Genomic DNA, 18,952 nt, shown 5'->3' on the forward strand with positions numbered 1-18,952 from the left:
CAAGATCGAGTGTAAAATAACAGAAGCGAGTTAATCATAATCTGCTCAAAGTCGGATTGTACATAGCGACAACGAAATCGAAGTGTCGTACGTAAGGATCAGAACACGGCGAAAATGTCATATCAATGATTTTAGCGGCTTAACGACATAAAATTTCCAAATCCGCGGATTAAAATCCGATTTACGCAATGCGATATAAAATGAGCAGCAACATCAACACAAGCATATATCAGTACAAATATTACAAAATGTTACTGTGTTCAAATATGAAATAAAATCAGCATAGACAGCGTAATCGAATCAAAATATACATCAAGGCCTAAATAAAAGAATTAGAGTTCTACTTAATCAATACATCTAGATTGTCTTTTTTTTTAAAAATAAAATGTAAACAATTTTTAACAAGTAAACAAAACCAATAAGTATATTCTTAAAATAAACCAATTCTAAATAATAGTTGAACAAAAATAAAAGGTAGTATTAATTGTCACTAGCAAATTTAAGATAATATTAATTGCACATTTATCAAAATTACCCCTATATAATTATTACAGAGAGATAAAAAGTAAAATGAATGTAATAAATAATTAAGGGTATTTCAGGTAAAAGAAGAATTATTGTTTGAAAAGTAACCATAATGATTAGCTTTCTTGGTATGTGTAAAAAGTCAAAAAATGACACTTAAAAGAAACCAAAGGTGTAATAATTAAACTACTCAAACTAACAGTAACATGGAGGTCGACAGTAAAAAAGAAAAAAAAAGTAGAACAGAGTTATGCAGTTTTATCGAAGGCGGAAAGAGAAGTGAGATTGACGGTGGCGAAAGTAAAAGCGGTGTGGCTAGAGATGTAGTTATGTTTGTTGCTTCGTGAGTAGGGTTGCAGATGGCGGGAGAAGGAGATTTAAAACCAAAAACGCTTTCGATGTTTTTAGGAATAAAATCTTGTAAGTCCAAGACATTGTAATAACTCTCGCTTCATCTCGTGCCCGAGGCAAATCCGGAGCGCAACTGCATCCTTCATTAACAATAAATATATACTAGTAAACACCGAACGAAAATACCTTCAATATTGTAAAGTCTTTTCTTGATCTCTGTAATGTAATTCTTGATTTCTAATCATCTCAAGATCTTTCAACATAAGTGTGTTTACCACCATAACTCCAAGTGATCATAGTTAGAATTATGTGTTGAGTGGGGATCGGAGAAAGAGCAGGTTGTAGGATGGATGACAAATGTGTTGTGATGGTGAAAACGGAAGTTTGGTGGATGGGGGTGAGTTGTTCTGACTATGTGATGGTGGAAGAGCTTAGATGGTGGTTTACGCGTGGAGGAGGAAGCAATTTTGAGGTGTTATGGTGGAATGGTTGTAGTTGTTGTGAGCATTGAGTTGATGCGGTGTTGAAGAGTATGAAGAGAGGCGGAGGTTTTTGAGGTGTTGTAGGTCGGAGCTCCATCGTTTTGGTGAGTTGAAGGAGGAAGAAAAATTTGATGTGGTTTAAAGGAAGGGTTGGGAAGTGACAATCGGACAAAGGTTAAGGAGATGTTGAAAGGTTTTGGTGCACTGTTGTGGTCACGGTTGGAGAAGGTTGAAGATAGTAGTTTTTGAATGGAGGTGTGTTTTTGAAGGTGTCAAAAAGAAGAAAATGACAGGTGATTTTTTAAGGGAGAGAGACGCATGAGGGTTTCTTTCTTGGAAGGTGATTGGTTTTCATTGCCAGTTATGTGACTCTTATTTAATGAGTCTCAAAACCGTTTTCTTTTTTGATGAGAGAGAATCTTTGAAATGTCATCACCTCCTCCCCATTATCCTCAACATACCCACCATATAGTGGAGAAAAAATTATGATTCTATTCCCAAAAACCCACGCGCCCTTCTCTTACTCTCTATATGCCATGTGTCCCCTCTTTAGTGGATTTGGGAGATATTTTTGAATGATTTTCTTATTCATTTTCTTTTGTTATTTTATTTTATTAGTTGGTAAGAAATCACATGGATTGCAAACATGAGCCATTGGTTAACCTCAGTTCAGTGGTCAAGATTAAATCAAAGAAACACAAATTATTGAGCAATATCGATTAATATGTCTATAAATCAAAGAAACACAAATTATTGAGCAATTTTGTTTGGGCATTATGCTTGAAGAAAGGCATGTTATGTTATGTAGGTGATACGAAATGAAGTAAAGTAGAATGTATGAAAGTTTTAAAATGCCCAAACAAAATTGGGGTATGACACTTAGTAGCTCTAAGGTTGAGAAGGTCGATTCCAAAATCGAGGGCTATGAAGAAGCCTTAGTGGAAAATTCCACACCACTAACCAAGGCCTCAATGCATCTATTAAGAAAGGTAATGAGTCCAAGAACCATAAGGCTTGTCTAAGGCCAAATAAGAATGAGTGTAAGGATAAGAAGAGAGTGAAAGAGAAAGTTTGTATCAAAAGTATGAGCCTCCACATAGGAGTAAGAGAAAAGAAGAAGGTTACATGGCACGGATGTCTAAAGTAAATCGGGTCCCATCAGTGGCTAAAGGACATATTAAGGATTCAAATTTGAAGAAGGCACCCTCTTTAGTTGAGGGTGTAGGTGGTCGAGACAAACGACCTTAAACAAAATGCTTTGTGGGAGGCAACCCACACTTTTTCGCACTAATTTGTTTCTTTTTGTTTTGTTTCTTTTTCAGTTAATAAAAAACTCACAATAACGAATTCGAACAAGTATCAAATTGTTGGAAAAAGTTGAGAAAAACTATTCATGGAATCATGCCCTGAAGAAAACCCCAAAACCCCAAGAAAACAAAATCCCCCATAAAAAAGATAAGGCCTACTACGGGTACCCGTAGTACTTGCTATGGGCCATATCAGGCCCAACCCTAAAAGCCCTAAAATTCCAACAAAACGATTGGGAAACAACGCCTTACTATGGGCGACCGTAGCACGTGCTACAGGTCGTAACACAGAATGCAGGGGGAGATGTTATTTTTTTGAATCTTTTCAAACTCAAATCTTTTCTTGGGACCCTACACACATCTAATTACACCAATAATCACCCATTAACTTTATTTAAATACACCAAATCTGATTTTCTAACTATCATTATCATTATTCACTCTCTACCAAAATCTCTCATCTTCTCCAAATTCTTCAAACCTTTTCTAAACCTTCACAAAATTTCCATTAACTGTCAAATATAAAACTTCCACCTTTAACCTCATACTATACCTAACAACCAAACCACATTCACAAAAACTTCATTGTCCACCATCCCAGTCCTAATTGCAAGCACATATTCCCCAAATTCTCCTCTTTAAAAATTTCTCAAAGCTTCACGCATCAATGGGACCTAAGATGTCCGACAAGGGAAAACAAGCGACAGAGTCATTAAGGCCTCAAAATAGGGGAAGCACATATTCATCAAATCCTTACAACATTGTCTTTGAAGATGATTCACAAGTTAAGCGGTACTCCACGCTCGTCAAGCGGAAGACCACTTTGCCAAGGTACCAGCATGGATGATGACGTTGTTCCTCCATCCACACTTCCCACCCAATACAAATTAGACGCTTCGAATAAATACCAAGATAGGTGAAAGTGGGTCCAATAGGAGATCCAAAGGATGAAGGTTGAACAAAATAGGCAAGGAGTGGGCTTGGATGACGTCCAAGCAATGATGCAACAACTCATGTTGCGGTTCTAAACTCTCGAGTGAGGTTCTTGTGAGTTCCACTCCCTCTTTCTTGCGCTAAAACATTGAGGACAATGTTTGGTTCAAGTTTGAGGGGGGAGTATTTATTTATATTTCTTTCATTTTTCTTTATTTTTTTCTTGCACTTTTATTTCTTGCATTTTTATGTTCTTATTTCTAGCTATTTTCAATATGTTTGTTTCAATAAGATCGTTTTTTCGTAGCTTTTCCAAAACTAGGACCATACAAATTTCTTTTTCGTGTTAAACTTAGGTTGTGAGTAAGATGAGAATATATATATAGTTTGAGGTAAGAAAGGGGAAGGAAACAAAAAAATAGACTTAAGCCCAAAGCATAGTTGAAGAGGTGCCCGAAAGGGAAACTTAAGTATGTGGATTCATTGTGGTTAGTTTTATTGTGAATACCTTCATTGAGGAATGACTACTAAGAGAACTAGGCCTAGCCAATTAGAACAAAGATATTTGAGTACCACTGACCCCATTTTCATATGCTTTATCATGATATGACTGCTCGATCCGAAAAATCATAAATGCAAGCTTTGTTGCTTGAGGATAATCAATGGTCTAAGTTTGGGGAAGTTTGATAAGTGGTCCTTGCATCATTATTTCTAGTCATTTTCCTTTAGTATTTACCGCATTTCGTTCGATTTACTTTCAATTGTCATGTTTTATGCTTTGCTTTGTGATTTCTTGCTAATTTCAGGGTCTAATGAGAATCCAAGACAAAGAGGGATCCAAGAAAAGAAAAACGAGGCAAAACGACCAAAAGATATTTTCTCCCATACAAAAACCAATGAGCTACTACGACCACTTGTAGCAGCTATTACGGGTCGAAGCAGCAACAACCCTAGGCGCCCCCATTTGATGATTCCTAATACTAATGTCATAGGCTTGCTACGGGAACATGTAGAAGCTACTACGGGCCATAGCAGGGAGACGAGAGAAAATTGTCACAATTGTTTTGTTTCCTTAATTAGGTTGATCTTCTTTTATTGTGGCTCTGAGGCAATATTTGATTTGTCTCAAATCTGAATAATTCTCTTTGAACCAAAGATATTATACACTTTTACTATTTTTCTGTAAAACCCATAGACTGTTATGAGTTTAGGGATCCAACTTTTATTTCAATTTTCATTCCTAGTTTTCTACGTATCTTTTGTTCTATTTTCTCTATAACTCAAGTCTCCAAGGGAGAAATTTGTGGAACAAGGTTTTTTCATAATTCAGGTTTTATAATTTATTTTGTTTCTATTAATTATTTGTTGTGATTGATTATTATGAGTCTAATGATGAATACCATTGTAATTGTGTTTGCCCTCACCATGAGTGAGTAGTTCTTTAGGGACAAGGGGCTATGGGGATTATTTCATGACCTATCATATGATCTATTACTATTGATCGCGAGAATTTTAATTAAACTTATTTTATAATCTGAGTTCATGCATTCAAACCTCGTTACCAAAGTAAGTAGTTCTTAGGTATCGAATGTAGTTTGAAAGGATATGTGTCGATACCATGACAAAGATTTTCAAAACCTAATCCAAAGCAGCGAAAGTGCTTGGAAAATTTTTAGAAAACATATAGCTAGGAAAAAGTAACGACTAGTCGAAGAATAATTCGGATGATGCGAAAGCCGATAGATTATTCATCATCGATAGGGGCAATGCGCTGGCGAAAGCAGACAGTGCCCAATTTTATATATTTTCTATAATTTATGCAAAATTTTCATAATAGATGTAACAAGGATTGTGTGATTGTGTTAGAAAAATGAGTTGTAACCCTGGGTCGTGTTTGCCCCAATTTGAGAATTAAGTAATTTTTCCTTTAACCTGTTTTCGTTTAATTTCTTTTTTCATTAAGTTGTTTACCAAAATGCCTATTTTTGATTTCTCTAGATATACACTGATCGGACAAGAATTTTGTACTTAAACCATTGGTCTTCGTGGTTCGATATCTATTTTATTACTTCGCGAAAATCGTGCACTTGCGGCTGCATCATTTCCTCAAAAAAAGATTCAAGATTCCAATGAAGTACTAAAGTCAAAGATAATATGGCAAGGAACCATAAGCTTCAGAGTCGTGAAAGAGAGAAAGTGTCAAAGCTCGCCGAGTCTGTGGTGAGTGATCAATGTATGTTAAGGTATCAGACTAACTCTCGACTTTACTAAGCCAAATCACATATGCACTTTCCAATGATTAGAAAACCTCTATATTTTTATTAAATGTACAAAAAAATTGTTTTTGTGCCTACCTAGTTGACTAAGAATTCAAAATATTCAGAATGAGAGAACTTTTACATTGTATGATCGATTAGCTCTTAGACCTAATTGATTACCCCCTTTTTGGAATGCCTCATAATAGTTGAACATGTGACTTTGGACACTAGAGAGGGAAGAATTGCGTGTTTCAGAAAAACTTGGATTTGAAAAAAATTTAGAATTAGAATTAGAGTTTGAAAAAAAATTTAGAAAAATTCTAGAGTTATGCAGTGGAAAATAATATTGCAGAATACAAAATGTAGAAATATAATTTTTTTTAAGGGAATAAAAAAGGCATTGAATACAAGTGCATTGCTTCAGAAATGATACACACACCCTGCCCAAGCCTTGCCAAGCAAACTCAGAATCCTACTCTATAGAATTCCTTGAGGATTTCATTGAAATCGAGTTCTTGATTCAACTTCTGTTTGTGAACAAGAACTACAAGGATTCGTAGCCATTTTTATCTCAATTGATCACTGCAAGCAAGAGGAGGAAGAACCAATTGAAATTGCATCAAGATCCAGTCAAATCACTGCTACCCGAAGGTGATTTTCCAAAACTTCAATCCTTCGATTCTCAATCAATTCTCCATTATTCTACTTGTTTATTGGTTGTCTGAAGTCCTACCAATATAGGCAACAAGATTGAGTTACTTTTAGGTCAAATCGAAGCAACTCAAATCGTGTACCTCAAAATTCAATTCCTCATATCTCTTAATATATTTGGAATTAGGTGAAATTGAGACTAGATTCGAGCTCCTGAGCTTTTTTAAAATAGTGCCCTTAATTTTCATTTTCTTGATGGTTGGTGGTGGACCAGTCCGATGAGGTCCACCAGAGAAAACAACCGGAGCTAGGGCTCCGGTGATGTATTGTCACGTTTCCTGGCCATTTGATCTGTTTAAAATGTTTTAATCTTAGCCATCTGTTTTGATTACCAAGCCTATGTCGCGTTGACTGAAGACTATGGTGGAACGTGCACGCTATGCCATCAGATTTGTCACCTCAATTAATGAGGGGGATCTGATGGCCCTCATTTTTTCTATTTTCTTTTCTAAATCTGATTTTTCATTTAATCAATTTATTTTATTTAATTCATAGAAATTTCATTTTTAATCCAAAAAATATGGGACTTTCACCAAAAATATTTAAATATTTTCCTTTTCCATATTTTGAATTAAAATCATTTTTTAGATTAATTATGATATTTTTGTGAATTAAAATATTTTCCACTTGTTTTAAATATTTTAAAAATAATTATGACTTTCTAAAAATCATGAAATTTTTTGTCTAAGGTTCTTTGACCTCGTTTGACCTAGGATAAATCTCTTGGTCATTTATTTGGTGTTTTTAAGGGATTTGAGGTTTTGTCCATTTTAAAATGTATTTTAATTCATTTTAAATTGATTTTTAATTGAATAATTGAATGAAAATTATGCTGAGCCATTTCTATGGTCTTGTGATGTTTGACTTTATGTTTGGCCTTGATCATGGTTGATTTGACTTTTGTTTGACCAATAATATTGGATTTAGGGGATTGATGAAATGTACATTTCATCTCCCAAAATGAATGAATAGTATTGATAAGATGAAATTCCTCCCATGATCAATTTGGGTTTCTATTTTCCCTTCCCTTTTCATCTTCATCCCTATTCTTCCTAAATCCATCATTGACCAATGAATTCTCTTCATGTTTAATGCTAGTTGATTCATCAATGACCTTGTGTCAGATGAATCAACATGAGCCAGACTGAGATAGGTTCCTCCTTTTTTTAGTGTGTGGTATATTTTAGGAGTTTGGTTCTTTGTACCAAATCTCTAACAAACATTAACACCCATATTTTTATTGCCCGACCTCAAATAGTTGTGACTTCTACATAAGTCCAATTACAATTGCTTAACATATAGCTAAATTTGTCCCAAAAGGCATATCATTCTTGTAAGTGAGATCGTAAGTCTCTCATTCTTCATGGCATTATGTGAAGACTTGAACTTTTTTCCTTTCATGAGAGCTAATGGCATACTTGTTGATTTATCCAAGTTGGAGCCCTTCTCATGGATGATGTCTTGGTTCAAGGAGTCATGCTTGTGAATGAATGGTTGAGTGTTCCCCAAAGAATGACTTAACAATTAAAACTCTTCACTAACATTTTACTAACACTTTATTAATTTTTCTTTAATTTCAAGTACTTTACTTAATGCATTTTAAATTTTAGTACCTTTATCATTCATCTGCCATTTACATTTCATGCAACTTGTTTATGTTTCAATCATTTTCACTTTGCTCATTTGAGTCATATCTTGTATTTGTATATATTTATTTGTTTGTTTTGATTTTGTTTGTGGTCTTAGGACCTTAAAACACATAATAACAACAAAAACCCTAACAAAACATCTTGGTGGACTGTTGGACTTGATCTGAACTCTTGGACTTAGAATTAGGAAACTTCCCTATGCTTTAAGGACTTGGACAATGCCACTATCTGAGACTGAGATATCCTTGATTATGCCTTTCATTTGATGCAAGAGCCTTGAATGACTTTGACTCATCTGTCACTTTGACTTTGTGCTTACTTGTTATACTGTTATTATTGTTGATGTCTGATGTTTGTTCTGAGTTGGGTAAGGAATATTTTTCATATGATGCATTGGAAGAAATTGAAGACTGTTAGCTATTAGATTGCTTGCTTGGATATTCTGGCTATCTTTATTTGATGACATGGTCTTCATATGGTTTCCTTGGATATTTCTTATGTTTGTTGCTTACTAAAAGTCCAAAGGAAAATGGGTTTCTATATGACATTCTTGTCTGTTGGATTGCATCCCATTGGCAAGATATTTTCAACCCTCAACTTTTAATTTTTGTCTAGGATAGTCCCTTCATCTCCTCCCACTTCTTAAATTTCAAAATCTCTCTCTCTTTTCAAAAACCTTCTTTGTTTGTGTTTTTTAACTTAGACATGTTTTAAAGATTAGAAACTTTGGCCTTATTCAATTGAATTTTCAAACTTTTTCTTAATCAAACTTGTGAATAAACTTAACAATATTGACTTTAATTTCAAAAAGACAAAAAGAACTAACAACTTCATTCAAATATTTGGCATTTTGTGCCTTTTCTGCTAAACTTTTGTTAAAAGCAATTCACTAACTTCTTTGAAATTTTTACCACGAACTACGGGGTTTTGATCCCTTATTTTTATGTTGGTACGTAGGCATGAGTCCAAAGGTCTTGTCAAATACAAAAATATAATTAATGAATTCTTTTCTCATCTCCCCACTCTATATTTTTATCAAACATCATTTTGACCAAATTACTTGCATACAAAAAAGGGTTCCCTAGGAGTACTTATGTCACTTTGGGTGCTAACACCTTCCCTCTGTGTAATCAACCCCCTTACCTGTAATCTCTGACATTTTATTAGTTTTGATTTGAAAACTTCTTATCTTTGGGTTTTGTTCGTATTTGTGCCCTTTTCCTTTGGAAACAATAAAAGTTCGGTGGCAACTCTGGTTTTATTGACGTCAAGTTTATCCATAGCTTGATGGTCATGAATTTACCGCTACAGGGGAGAAGCAAGATAAAGTTTGATGATGCATATATTCAAGGGGAGGAGCTATTCATTACTAACGCGTCGTCTCAAGTTTTGCCAACATCAAAAAGAGGGAGTATGTGAGTGCATCTTCCGTTAAGTTCTGTTAGGAGTATTTTGTATGATGTTAAAACTAGGATTCTTTAGCGTTTTGTACATTGGACGGTATCCTCTTATTCTCAATGTGCATCTTAGCATTAGGAAGCATAAAAGTTATTAGGAACATCTTTGAAAAGGTCACAGGCATTAAACATGCCTGAAAATTTAAGTTTTATGAAAAATTACTGGTCAGTTCCACACATGCATATGATAGGTCGACACACACGTAAACAGGACAACCTATAGTAAAATTTTCCAAGCTATAGGTCAACACATCCTTGCTATAGGTTGATACATATACTACAGTATTAAAGCCTATAACTTATGTTTCATGTGCTGACTCCACAAGTCGACACATACGAGGCACATGACATTGATATGTCGACACATGACCTTCAACATGTCAACCTATGCCTCGTACAGGTTAACACATGACTTCAACAGGTCGACCTATATGATAATTATTTTTGCATATTTTCATAGTTTCTCAAAGTTCATTGCATTCCTTTTTGCTCACATTCACCCACGCATATTATATATATATATATATATATATATATATATATATATATATATATATATATATATATATATATATACTTCATACATGCATCATTCTCTAGCAAGGTTTTAAGAGTGAGTAAAACCTACATGAATCTAGGATTTTAAAGCATCTCATCATCTTCAACTCAATATATGCATACACAAAATCAAACTACACATAATTATTTTTTGATTGGGTGACATCTAGTTTAGGATTGATAACGTCCAATTAGGTTTGTTGTACCGAGAATATTGGGTTGAGATCTTTGAGGGATTCAAATCAGAAAACTGAGGTGGGTTTTTCCTTCAAGATCTTTGGGGGTTGAAGCTTTTGGATAAGATTGTGCAATTCAGATCCAACCGAGTAAAATCCTTGGCACTAGGTGTGTCGTGCAAGGAAGTAGTGTGAAATGATGGATCGTGTTGACAAATCTTGGGTTTAAAAAGTGTGCGCTAGGGATTAATTCAACCGAGTGAAAGCCTTGAGACAAGGAGGTCGTGCGAGGAAGTATCATTAACAGGTGAATTGAAGCGGAATTGTTGGTGTCTTGGAGGTGTTAGAGTCAAGAACAAACTTAGGGTTTGTGGGATTTGATCTCTCATCTCTTGTATACATATATTTGCAAGGTAAGATTTATTTTAATAATATCTCAATTTGAATTTGAATTGAGGGAAGACGTACCCATAGCGAGGTCGGTTGGGGAACTTCCTAAACGAATCCTTGTGTACTCTCTCTCTCTCTCTCTCTCTCTCTCTCTCCATCTCTTTTATTTTTCGATTCGTATATTGTCAATTTTTTTGATCACTGGATTAACATAGTTTGGATCATAATTTTGATTACATTTTGAATCTTATGTTTTTTGTATTGATCACTAACCATTTGGTTGTGATTGGATTTATTAGAACAACAAACACCATATAAAATTCCAAACTTTGTTTTTCGCACATCAAGGGTTTAGAAAATTGTTTGACTTAGTTTTGTGTGTGTAGATATCATTGGAGATAGAATTTTACTATTGTAGAGTATTCAATTAGTTGTGCTTAATTGTTGTTTATTGACTTGTGGATTATTGTCATAATATTGACACCTTTACGCATATTCGGGCTATTCAATAATAGGTTCGGTTAGACGATTTTTGATCCGGGAAATATCTGAAACTTGCTTCCGCGCCATAAATTTTTCTAAGTCAAATTTTCGGATAAATGTTTAGCTTGGGATGTATTCACCCCTCTGGATCTAGGCCTATCGTCTAACAAATTGATTTACTTGAGATCTCTAACCTAGTAAAAAGGACCGAGTTGGCATGCCCCTGTCGCGAATCTGGGTACATCTCACTAAGATATGAACCTTAATAAACTAAGATGCGTTCATGGCTATACATATGATCAGGGATTAACGGTGATAAAACTCATGCAAGACAGTAATAATACATTTAAAAAAAGCCTCAGAGGGGCTTAAAACATTGTAATGGAAAGAAAAAGGAAACTATCCAAACATTACAAAACCGTATCGCCATGGATGACTAATAATAAAAGTAAATAAGTTTAAGCGCCGTGTTGCTCCTACTCTTCCACATCAGAGGTTGGATCATTGATTGTAGCATCCTTAGAAACCTCAGCTTTAGGAGAAGCTTCCTCCATATCTACCATCCAGCCACCCACCATGGTTGTTGAAGTAGTCTATCTATGAGACATTGAGGTCAGGTTTGAGGCATAACGCTTGAGCTTTAGTTCTGTTAAAAGTGTCATCGTCGGCTGAAAGAAGGTCCACCTGGGCCTCTTGCAAATATTTATTCAACATCTCGTTAGCCTCTCGACTCTTTTCAAAATCTTGGATCAAGCCTGATATGGTTGTTTCAAGGTCCAGGCATTTGGACTTAGAAGTTTCTTTCTGTCTATTCACTTCTGACAATTGTTTGTTTAGTTCTTCCACCTTGTCGGTATGAACCTTCAAAGTATCCTTCAATTGAGTCATCTCTTTTGTGAGACGAATTTCATTATGCTCATAAGCGTCACCGACTTCAAACAGTCCCCGAGTCATAACAACACACCTCATCAGGTAAGCCCCAATATTTTGAGTTAATTGTTGAGCCCATATAGTCTTCACCTTCTCAACATCCTCTATCGCATTAAGATGGTCACACAGGAACTTCAAGCCATCAAAGCTATTGGACCCAAACTTGAATTCAGTTGACGGGTTGGCTTTATGGTTGCCTCCGAAATCTTGCATCATGGTGGTAACTTCCATATTGGCATGACTTACATGATCACCCATCAAAGTTTTCATCTTCTTAGGGGAACTCGTCTTCGAGCCTCCAAGAGGGGGAATGAAGACACCTTGGGGATCCAAAGTGCTTGGGGCTGATTTCTCAACATCTATTTTCCTTTTCTTGAGGGCTCAGGTGGACAATTCAGTCTTAGAGGCAGATTGTTCTCCCTACCCCTCCCTCGCTTCAGCCATCAATTCTTTTGGTCTTTCAACTTAAGGCTCGTCATTTTAGCTAAAAATGAATGAGCAAATAAGTTCAGAGGAGTGACATAAAGAGATCATGAAATTATAGTAAGAGATATATAAGCATTACCCAAGAAGTTGGAGATTTATTCTGGATCATCGACCATGTTTACTAAATCTGTAACCTTTACTACTTGGAAGGCATCAAGAATAGCTAAAGCTTGGATCTCCAAAGCATCTAAATTGTCATAGTTAAAACCAGACACCGACAGCGGGTTATCCGTCAAGTAGATTGGTAAGCAATGACCCCCATCCAACACATACATAACTTGGGGGCATCTTTTCCCACTTTTTATCCAAAGAAACTTATCTTTGAAGCCTTTTTAGTTAGGGGTATAAGCCTGGAGGAAACTTTTTCCTGGGATTCCACTAAGTGAAACCCAACCTCCTTTTTCCTCCCTTTTTAGCTCACAAAAAGAGAAGAACAAACCTAAGGTGGGGATTATGTTCAATGTCTCACAAACGATTTCAAATTCTTTAATAAAGCCCCAACCATTTAAGAGTAATTGAGAAAGGGAGATATATAGGGTTTTGAGGAGGTTGGATTCAAAATCAGTCAAGGGGATACAGATCTTAAAACCCTCAATCACACCTGAATAGAAATAAAAATATCCATCTGATACTCCCCTTGGTCGAGTGATACAAACTCGTTCACCAACCACACAAGGTTCTAGTATGACATCTTCTTCGTTCCCGGTTAACGAAATTTGCTTGTTAAATCGGAGTTTAGAAATATCACTATCATCAATTGTGTTGTGGTTGTAGCTTAGGACTCCTTAATCAATAAAAGACACATTCATCTCCATCACAATATCCACAAAACTTGATGATGAAGATTTTAAATCAGTTTCACTACAACGTGAAAAAATGTCGCCATAAACTTCCTTAGTGATCTGATCAAATTCTACTTGCCTCAGATGGCGCTCATATTCTTTCATGCATGCATCCAGAGTTTGTTTCTCTCTTGGGAATTGCGGGAGATCGGTACATTTCCCGAACCATCACACTCTCGTATTATAACCATGATAAAAGAATTAAGTAGAAATAAGTAAGGAAATGAGTAATACCTGAGATTTGTGCGTGCAAGCAACTGGAAGAAAGTGCAAAAACCGGGACAACAATCTTAAAGAAATAGGAAAAATGATGGAGAATAATGAGTGAAGAAATAAAGAAAGTTGCGATTTTATTGAAAAAATATAAAATGGTTTGGAAACCTGTCGAACTAGAGTCATGTTGGCGATTGACTTCCCCATAAAAGTCATCATGACAATGAGAGATATGAGATCTGACAAGAAAGACATCATCATTACTCTTAAAAACCCACTATCACACATCAACAGGACATGAGGTGACTGCTGGATTAAACCAAACCGAATGTAAGTACAACTCATATAAAGAAGAATTTTTTTTGGGATTCTCTGTCCGAACACTTTATCCTGTTACGCCTCGTAATCGAGGAGCTTATGTACACCCCAAAATTCTTAAAATCGAGTTATAAGTCATTAGGGTTGAGAGGGGAAAGTTGGGTGTGCAGAGTACTTGAAAAAGGTAATGATTACTGAGTTGCTACTTATGAGACCAATAATAGCCCGAGTCATAGGGTTCTCAGAGACACATTTTCGGATGGTGTGTACAATCAGTGTAACGACTATATGATAGTCTCATGGTTGCATGGGAGTTATGAAAATTGATAGAGGACGTTACACGATAAGGATGATGCTGACGGACGTTATTAGCATCATTTAATCATGAAACCTGAATTGACACTTCCTAATGATCCCAGGAGGTGAGATGAGTATAAAAGGGCTCCCCATTAAGGAGGAGAGGAGGGGGAAAAACAATATCACACAATAATGTAAACAATCAAGTAACACCCAATTTTCATTGTATTTGTGGTCTCACCTGATTCACTTCAGGGAAATTATCCAAAAATGTTTATTATGAACATACATGATATACTTTAAACCATTTAGAGAGCTGAAAATTATATTATATTTTCTAATTCTTCAACAAACGTAAAAGAAATGGAGGAAGAAAGTATTTTTGTTTGTTTGAAAATGATTTTTTAGTAGATCATTCGAAAATTCTTAGACCTTCTCAAAATGACTTTAGAACCATAATCAATAGGAGTCAAGATTTTGATTTGATCTAGAATACTTGTGGTTTTCATTCTTTCCTTTATTATCTCTCATTTATTGATGTTGGTGTTGTTATGTTTTTAAAAGTCATTTAAATTAACTGTGGAAAAGAATTCACTAATAAACATAGGGTTTAATGATGATGTATTGACCGTGTAAAAAAAATTTACACTATCATTTAATAAAAATATATCATTTTACCATGTCATACAAATATTTTAAAATTTTCAGTCTAATTTGACGGAATGCATGACCGTCATTAATTCACAGGATAAAATAAATTTATACTATGAGACCATCACCCCATAAATATATGGAAAATAAAACAATTTAGTAACCATTAATATAGTATCTACGTCATGCTCGATATGCTACAAGAAGAAAATAAGACCTCACGCTACAAACAAAGATGAATTAATTACTAAAAAACAAAAAAAATGTATATCTCCCAATAATAAACTTTTTAGAAGAATATCATCCACTTTTTCTTTGCACATTAAAAAAGCCAACCCTTACAAGATGGTACACGTCATTCAAAAACTGATTCAAAGCACTCAACTCTCTCGATGCCTTTTCATAAACACGACACCTTACCAGCGCCGGCACAAACAGCCACAACGTCGTATACATCACAAACGCCACCGTGAGCAACCACGAAACCACCGTCGGTAACCGCACCTTCTCTCCAAAAGCTTTTTTAATCCCAACTTGAACAGCCAAACACACCCCATGTAAAATAAAAAAACACGTTGCATCCCATGATGGTTCCCATTTTTCCCACGTGCGTTTCTCTCTTTTGATGTAATAAAAAACAACTTCATGCATTATAGCCGACATGGTGAACGTAGCGAAAATCGCGGGTAGTGGGGCCCACTTTCTTCCAATCCAACGGCTGCAAAAACTCATCACTGGTTCGTATACGGTGGGGTGTAGTAAGCGATTCACCGAAATATTCCACCTTTTCCCCCAAAAGTCTTGAAGTGAAGTGCTTAGATATGGCTTATCAAATTGTGGCTCTAACTCAACACTTAGAAGCTTTGTAGTAAACGTTGAGGCCAAAGCAAAGAAAAATTCAAGACCAATATACATGTAGAGGGCGTATAGTAAAAAAACAAATTTTTGATGGAAATTTTCTTTTTTACGATATAGTGGAATTAGGAAAGCTAATATGATAATAATAGTTGCGTATGAATACCTAAGGGATGGTTTAGATTTTGAATTGTGGTCTTTTTTGAGGTTACTATTATTGGTTTGGAGTTGGAATTTGATGGGAAGGGATGCTAAGGAGATGAAGTGAGGTAAAGAGAGAGGAGGGTTAGTTGAGAGAGGACCTTTGTTAAAGGCAAAGAGAAAGAGTTTGAAGGTGGAAAGCCAACCTAGGAAGAAAGAAGAGGGGCCTCCAAGGTGGATTGAGGTGAGTCTTAGAGGGAGGAGAAAGAGGAGGATTATGGCAGGGATGAGAGCTATGAGTCTTGGTGTGCCATGAGAGATTAGGTTACCAATTGTGTGGCAATAGGACATTGTTGATGCAGCTATCGTCCATACCATGATGAAATTGTTGATTTCTCCATCCATTGTTTGATCTTGATTGGTCCACTTTTTCTTTGTTTCTCTTGTGGTGTGTTTGATCGTGTGTGAAGAATCTTTTAAAGGCTTGTTAATTTTCTTGCTCGTTTTTGGACCTCATAAAATAATGTAATATTCCCTTATTCTAACTTATATATATTGTGTTGTGTCGACCAAAAATGACTTATATAACGTGTTAACCATTAACCATTTTAAAAATAAAGGGTCAACGGTCACGATCGTTCATTTTAAAGAAACTTATATAAATGAACTTTTCTAACAATTGCAACTCAATGCACATGAAGAAAAGAAAAATATGAAATGTTTTCCCTATATTTAAAATCTGTAATTTTGGTTCATTTATTTTATTAATTTCTTAAATTTCACCCTATATTTTATTAAAACATTAATGTAGTAGTTTTGTTAAGATAATTCGGTTGGTATGTCTGCATGAACATCAAATGCATGGACGCGAGTTCGAATACACATCATATTAAATCATAGTTATAATAAATTAATTAAAAATTATATTCAAACTATCTAGGAGGGATCCTTGTCATCAATGTAAGTATAAGTCTTCACATTTAGAAGAACTTATCTAAAGACAACTAACAAATTTATTGTGATTCAATGTGAAATATTACAATTTAGTATAGAACCCTTGCAATTCGATGTGAATATATTATGTTTCACAAATGTTATACTTACGAATCTGCTTAAAATTCTTATCTTTGTAAATATTTTACATTTCATACTTGTTACACTTAAAAATCAGTGTAAAATGACTCAACAATTAGACTCACATCAAAATAAAATCAATGTAATGTGTTGAAATAATGAGGTAAAACCCCTTATCTATCTGAGCACGAGTATATTAATCACCTTTTAAAGTGTTTAGTATATATATATATATATATATATATATATATATATATATATATATATATATATATATATATATATATATATATATATATATATATATATATATATATATATATATATATATATATATATATATATATATATATATATATATATATATATATATATATATATATATATATATATATATATATATATATATATAAAAGCAACTCTTATAAACCCCTCAAGAATTAGTGAACTTCCTCTTAAGATGAGGATACTTTACCAATGCCTCTCCAACCTAACCCTTAAAAAAATTTAGGATCCGTTTGAAATGTATCTTAAAAATTCTTTTTTAATTTTTGAAAATTTAAAATTTAAAAACTTGTTTGAATATAATGTTTTGCAAAAGTGTTTTTAAAAACTCTTTTCTATTTTTCAGTTTTTAAAAGTAAAAAAGTGAAACAGTTTAGTTGTGTTTTGCTTCTCACTTGAAGAAAATATATAAAAATTTTATAATTTTTATTAATAACATTAATGTGATTTTAAAAGATTAGATTATCAAACAAGTTTTTTCATTTTCATATTTTTAAAACAGTTTTTAAAAATTACTTTATCAAACAAATTTTTTGTTAATTTTCTTCTTAAAAATAATTTTTTAAAATAGATTTGAAAAACAAATTTTAAGAATTAAAATTGAAAAGTGTTTCAAACATACCCTTAATCTTCTCCAACAAATCTGAAAATTTGTACTTTTGAATGAGTTGAGTGCTTGACTGTCTCTCCACACATAACTAGAAACATTCTAGTCTTGTCAAGAAATTTGGAAAATTTTACCATTGAGGTGTCCGGTGTTTTTTCCTATCAATCAAAAGTGGCTTTTAAGAAAATAGTTTTCATTACTCAAAGAGATTACAAAGGGTTCAGTTTATGTCTAATATGAACATAATGACTTTGTAGTATTCTAACTTTTATAGAGATGATATTACAATATAAGTCATAATTATCTTTCAAAAAATATATAAGTCATATTTCAATCCAAGGATATAAAAACTCTTGAGTTGATAATATTGAAGCATACTTGGTTGATTGTTACTCTCATCATAGAGGGTTTACAATCACGCATAATGCACTTAAAAAAAATTAATTTTAGTCGGATAATTTTGTTGGATGAATCTCATCTAACAAAAAAATATGGTTGTAGAATGATAATCACCTCACAATTCATTTATCTAAATAAAAATAAATAAAAAATATTTTTTTAAATATATCACCTCGCAAGTTATCTAGAGGGAAATGAATTTTTTTAAAACAATGTTTGAGATGTGTTATTCATCTCGCAAATCAATTTTCAAAATTCAAAATTTGAAAGTTAACACAAATCAATTCAATCCAGGCTCTAGCATAGTCGTGTCAGAAGGTTGCAAGGTGCAAATAACTCAGCAAATGTCACATGCATTGCGACGTATCTTGCACCCAGGGTCGGCTCAATCATTTCGGAGATCCCGTTCTAATTTCAAAAATGGACCCAAATTTTAAAAAAATACAAGTATAATAATTTAAAAAAATATATCAAAAATACAATTATATGTTAATAAAAAATTAATTTAATTATAATTATTTTAAGTTTTGATCCATCTTGATTTTTTTGTATGTATTCAATTTTTATCATTATA

At 34.0% G+C, this 18,952-nt stretch overlaps 1 protein-coding gene across 1 annotated transcript; it reads right to left on the minus strand.

Moving 5' to 3' along the window:
* Positions 1 to 15,029: 15,029 nt before the first annotated feature.
* Positions 15,030 to 16,561, minus strand: LOC127076972 (acyl-CoA--sterol O-acyltransferase 1). Its single transcript, XM_051018690.1, has one exon. The coding sequence runs from the start codon at positions 16,416 to 16,418 to the stop codon at positions 15,318 to 15,320; it is 1,101 nt and encodes a 366-aa protein (XP_050874647.1). The 5' UTR covers positions 16,419 to 16,561; the 3' UTR covers positions 15,030 to 15,317.
* Between the last annotated feature and the right edge of the window lie 2,391 nt (positions 16,562 to 18,952).

The sequence above is a fragment of the Lathyrus oleraceus genome, chromosome 1 (genome assembly GCF_024323335.1).
Source record: "Lathyrus oleraceus cultivar Zhongwan6 chromosome 1, CAAS_Psat_ZW6_1.0, whole genome shotgun sequence".
NCBI classification, from domain to species: Eukaryota; Viridiplantae; Streptophyta; class Magnoliopsida; order Fabales; family Fabaceae; genus Lathyrus; species Lathyrus oleraceus.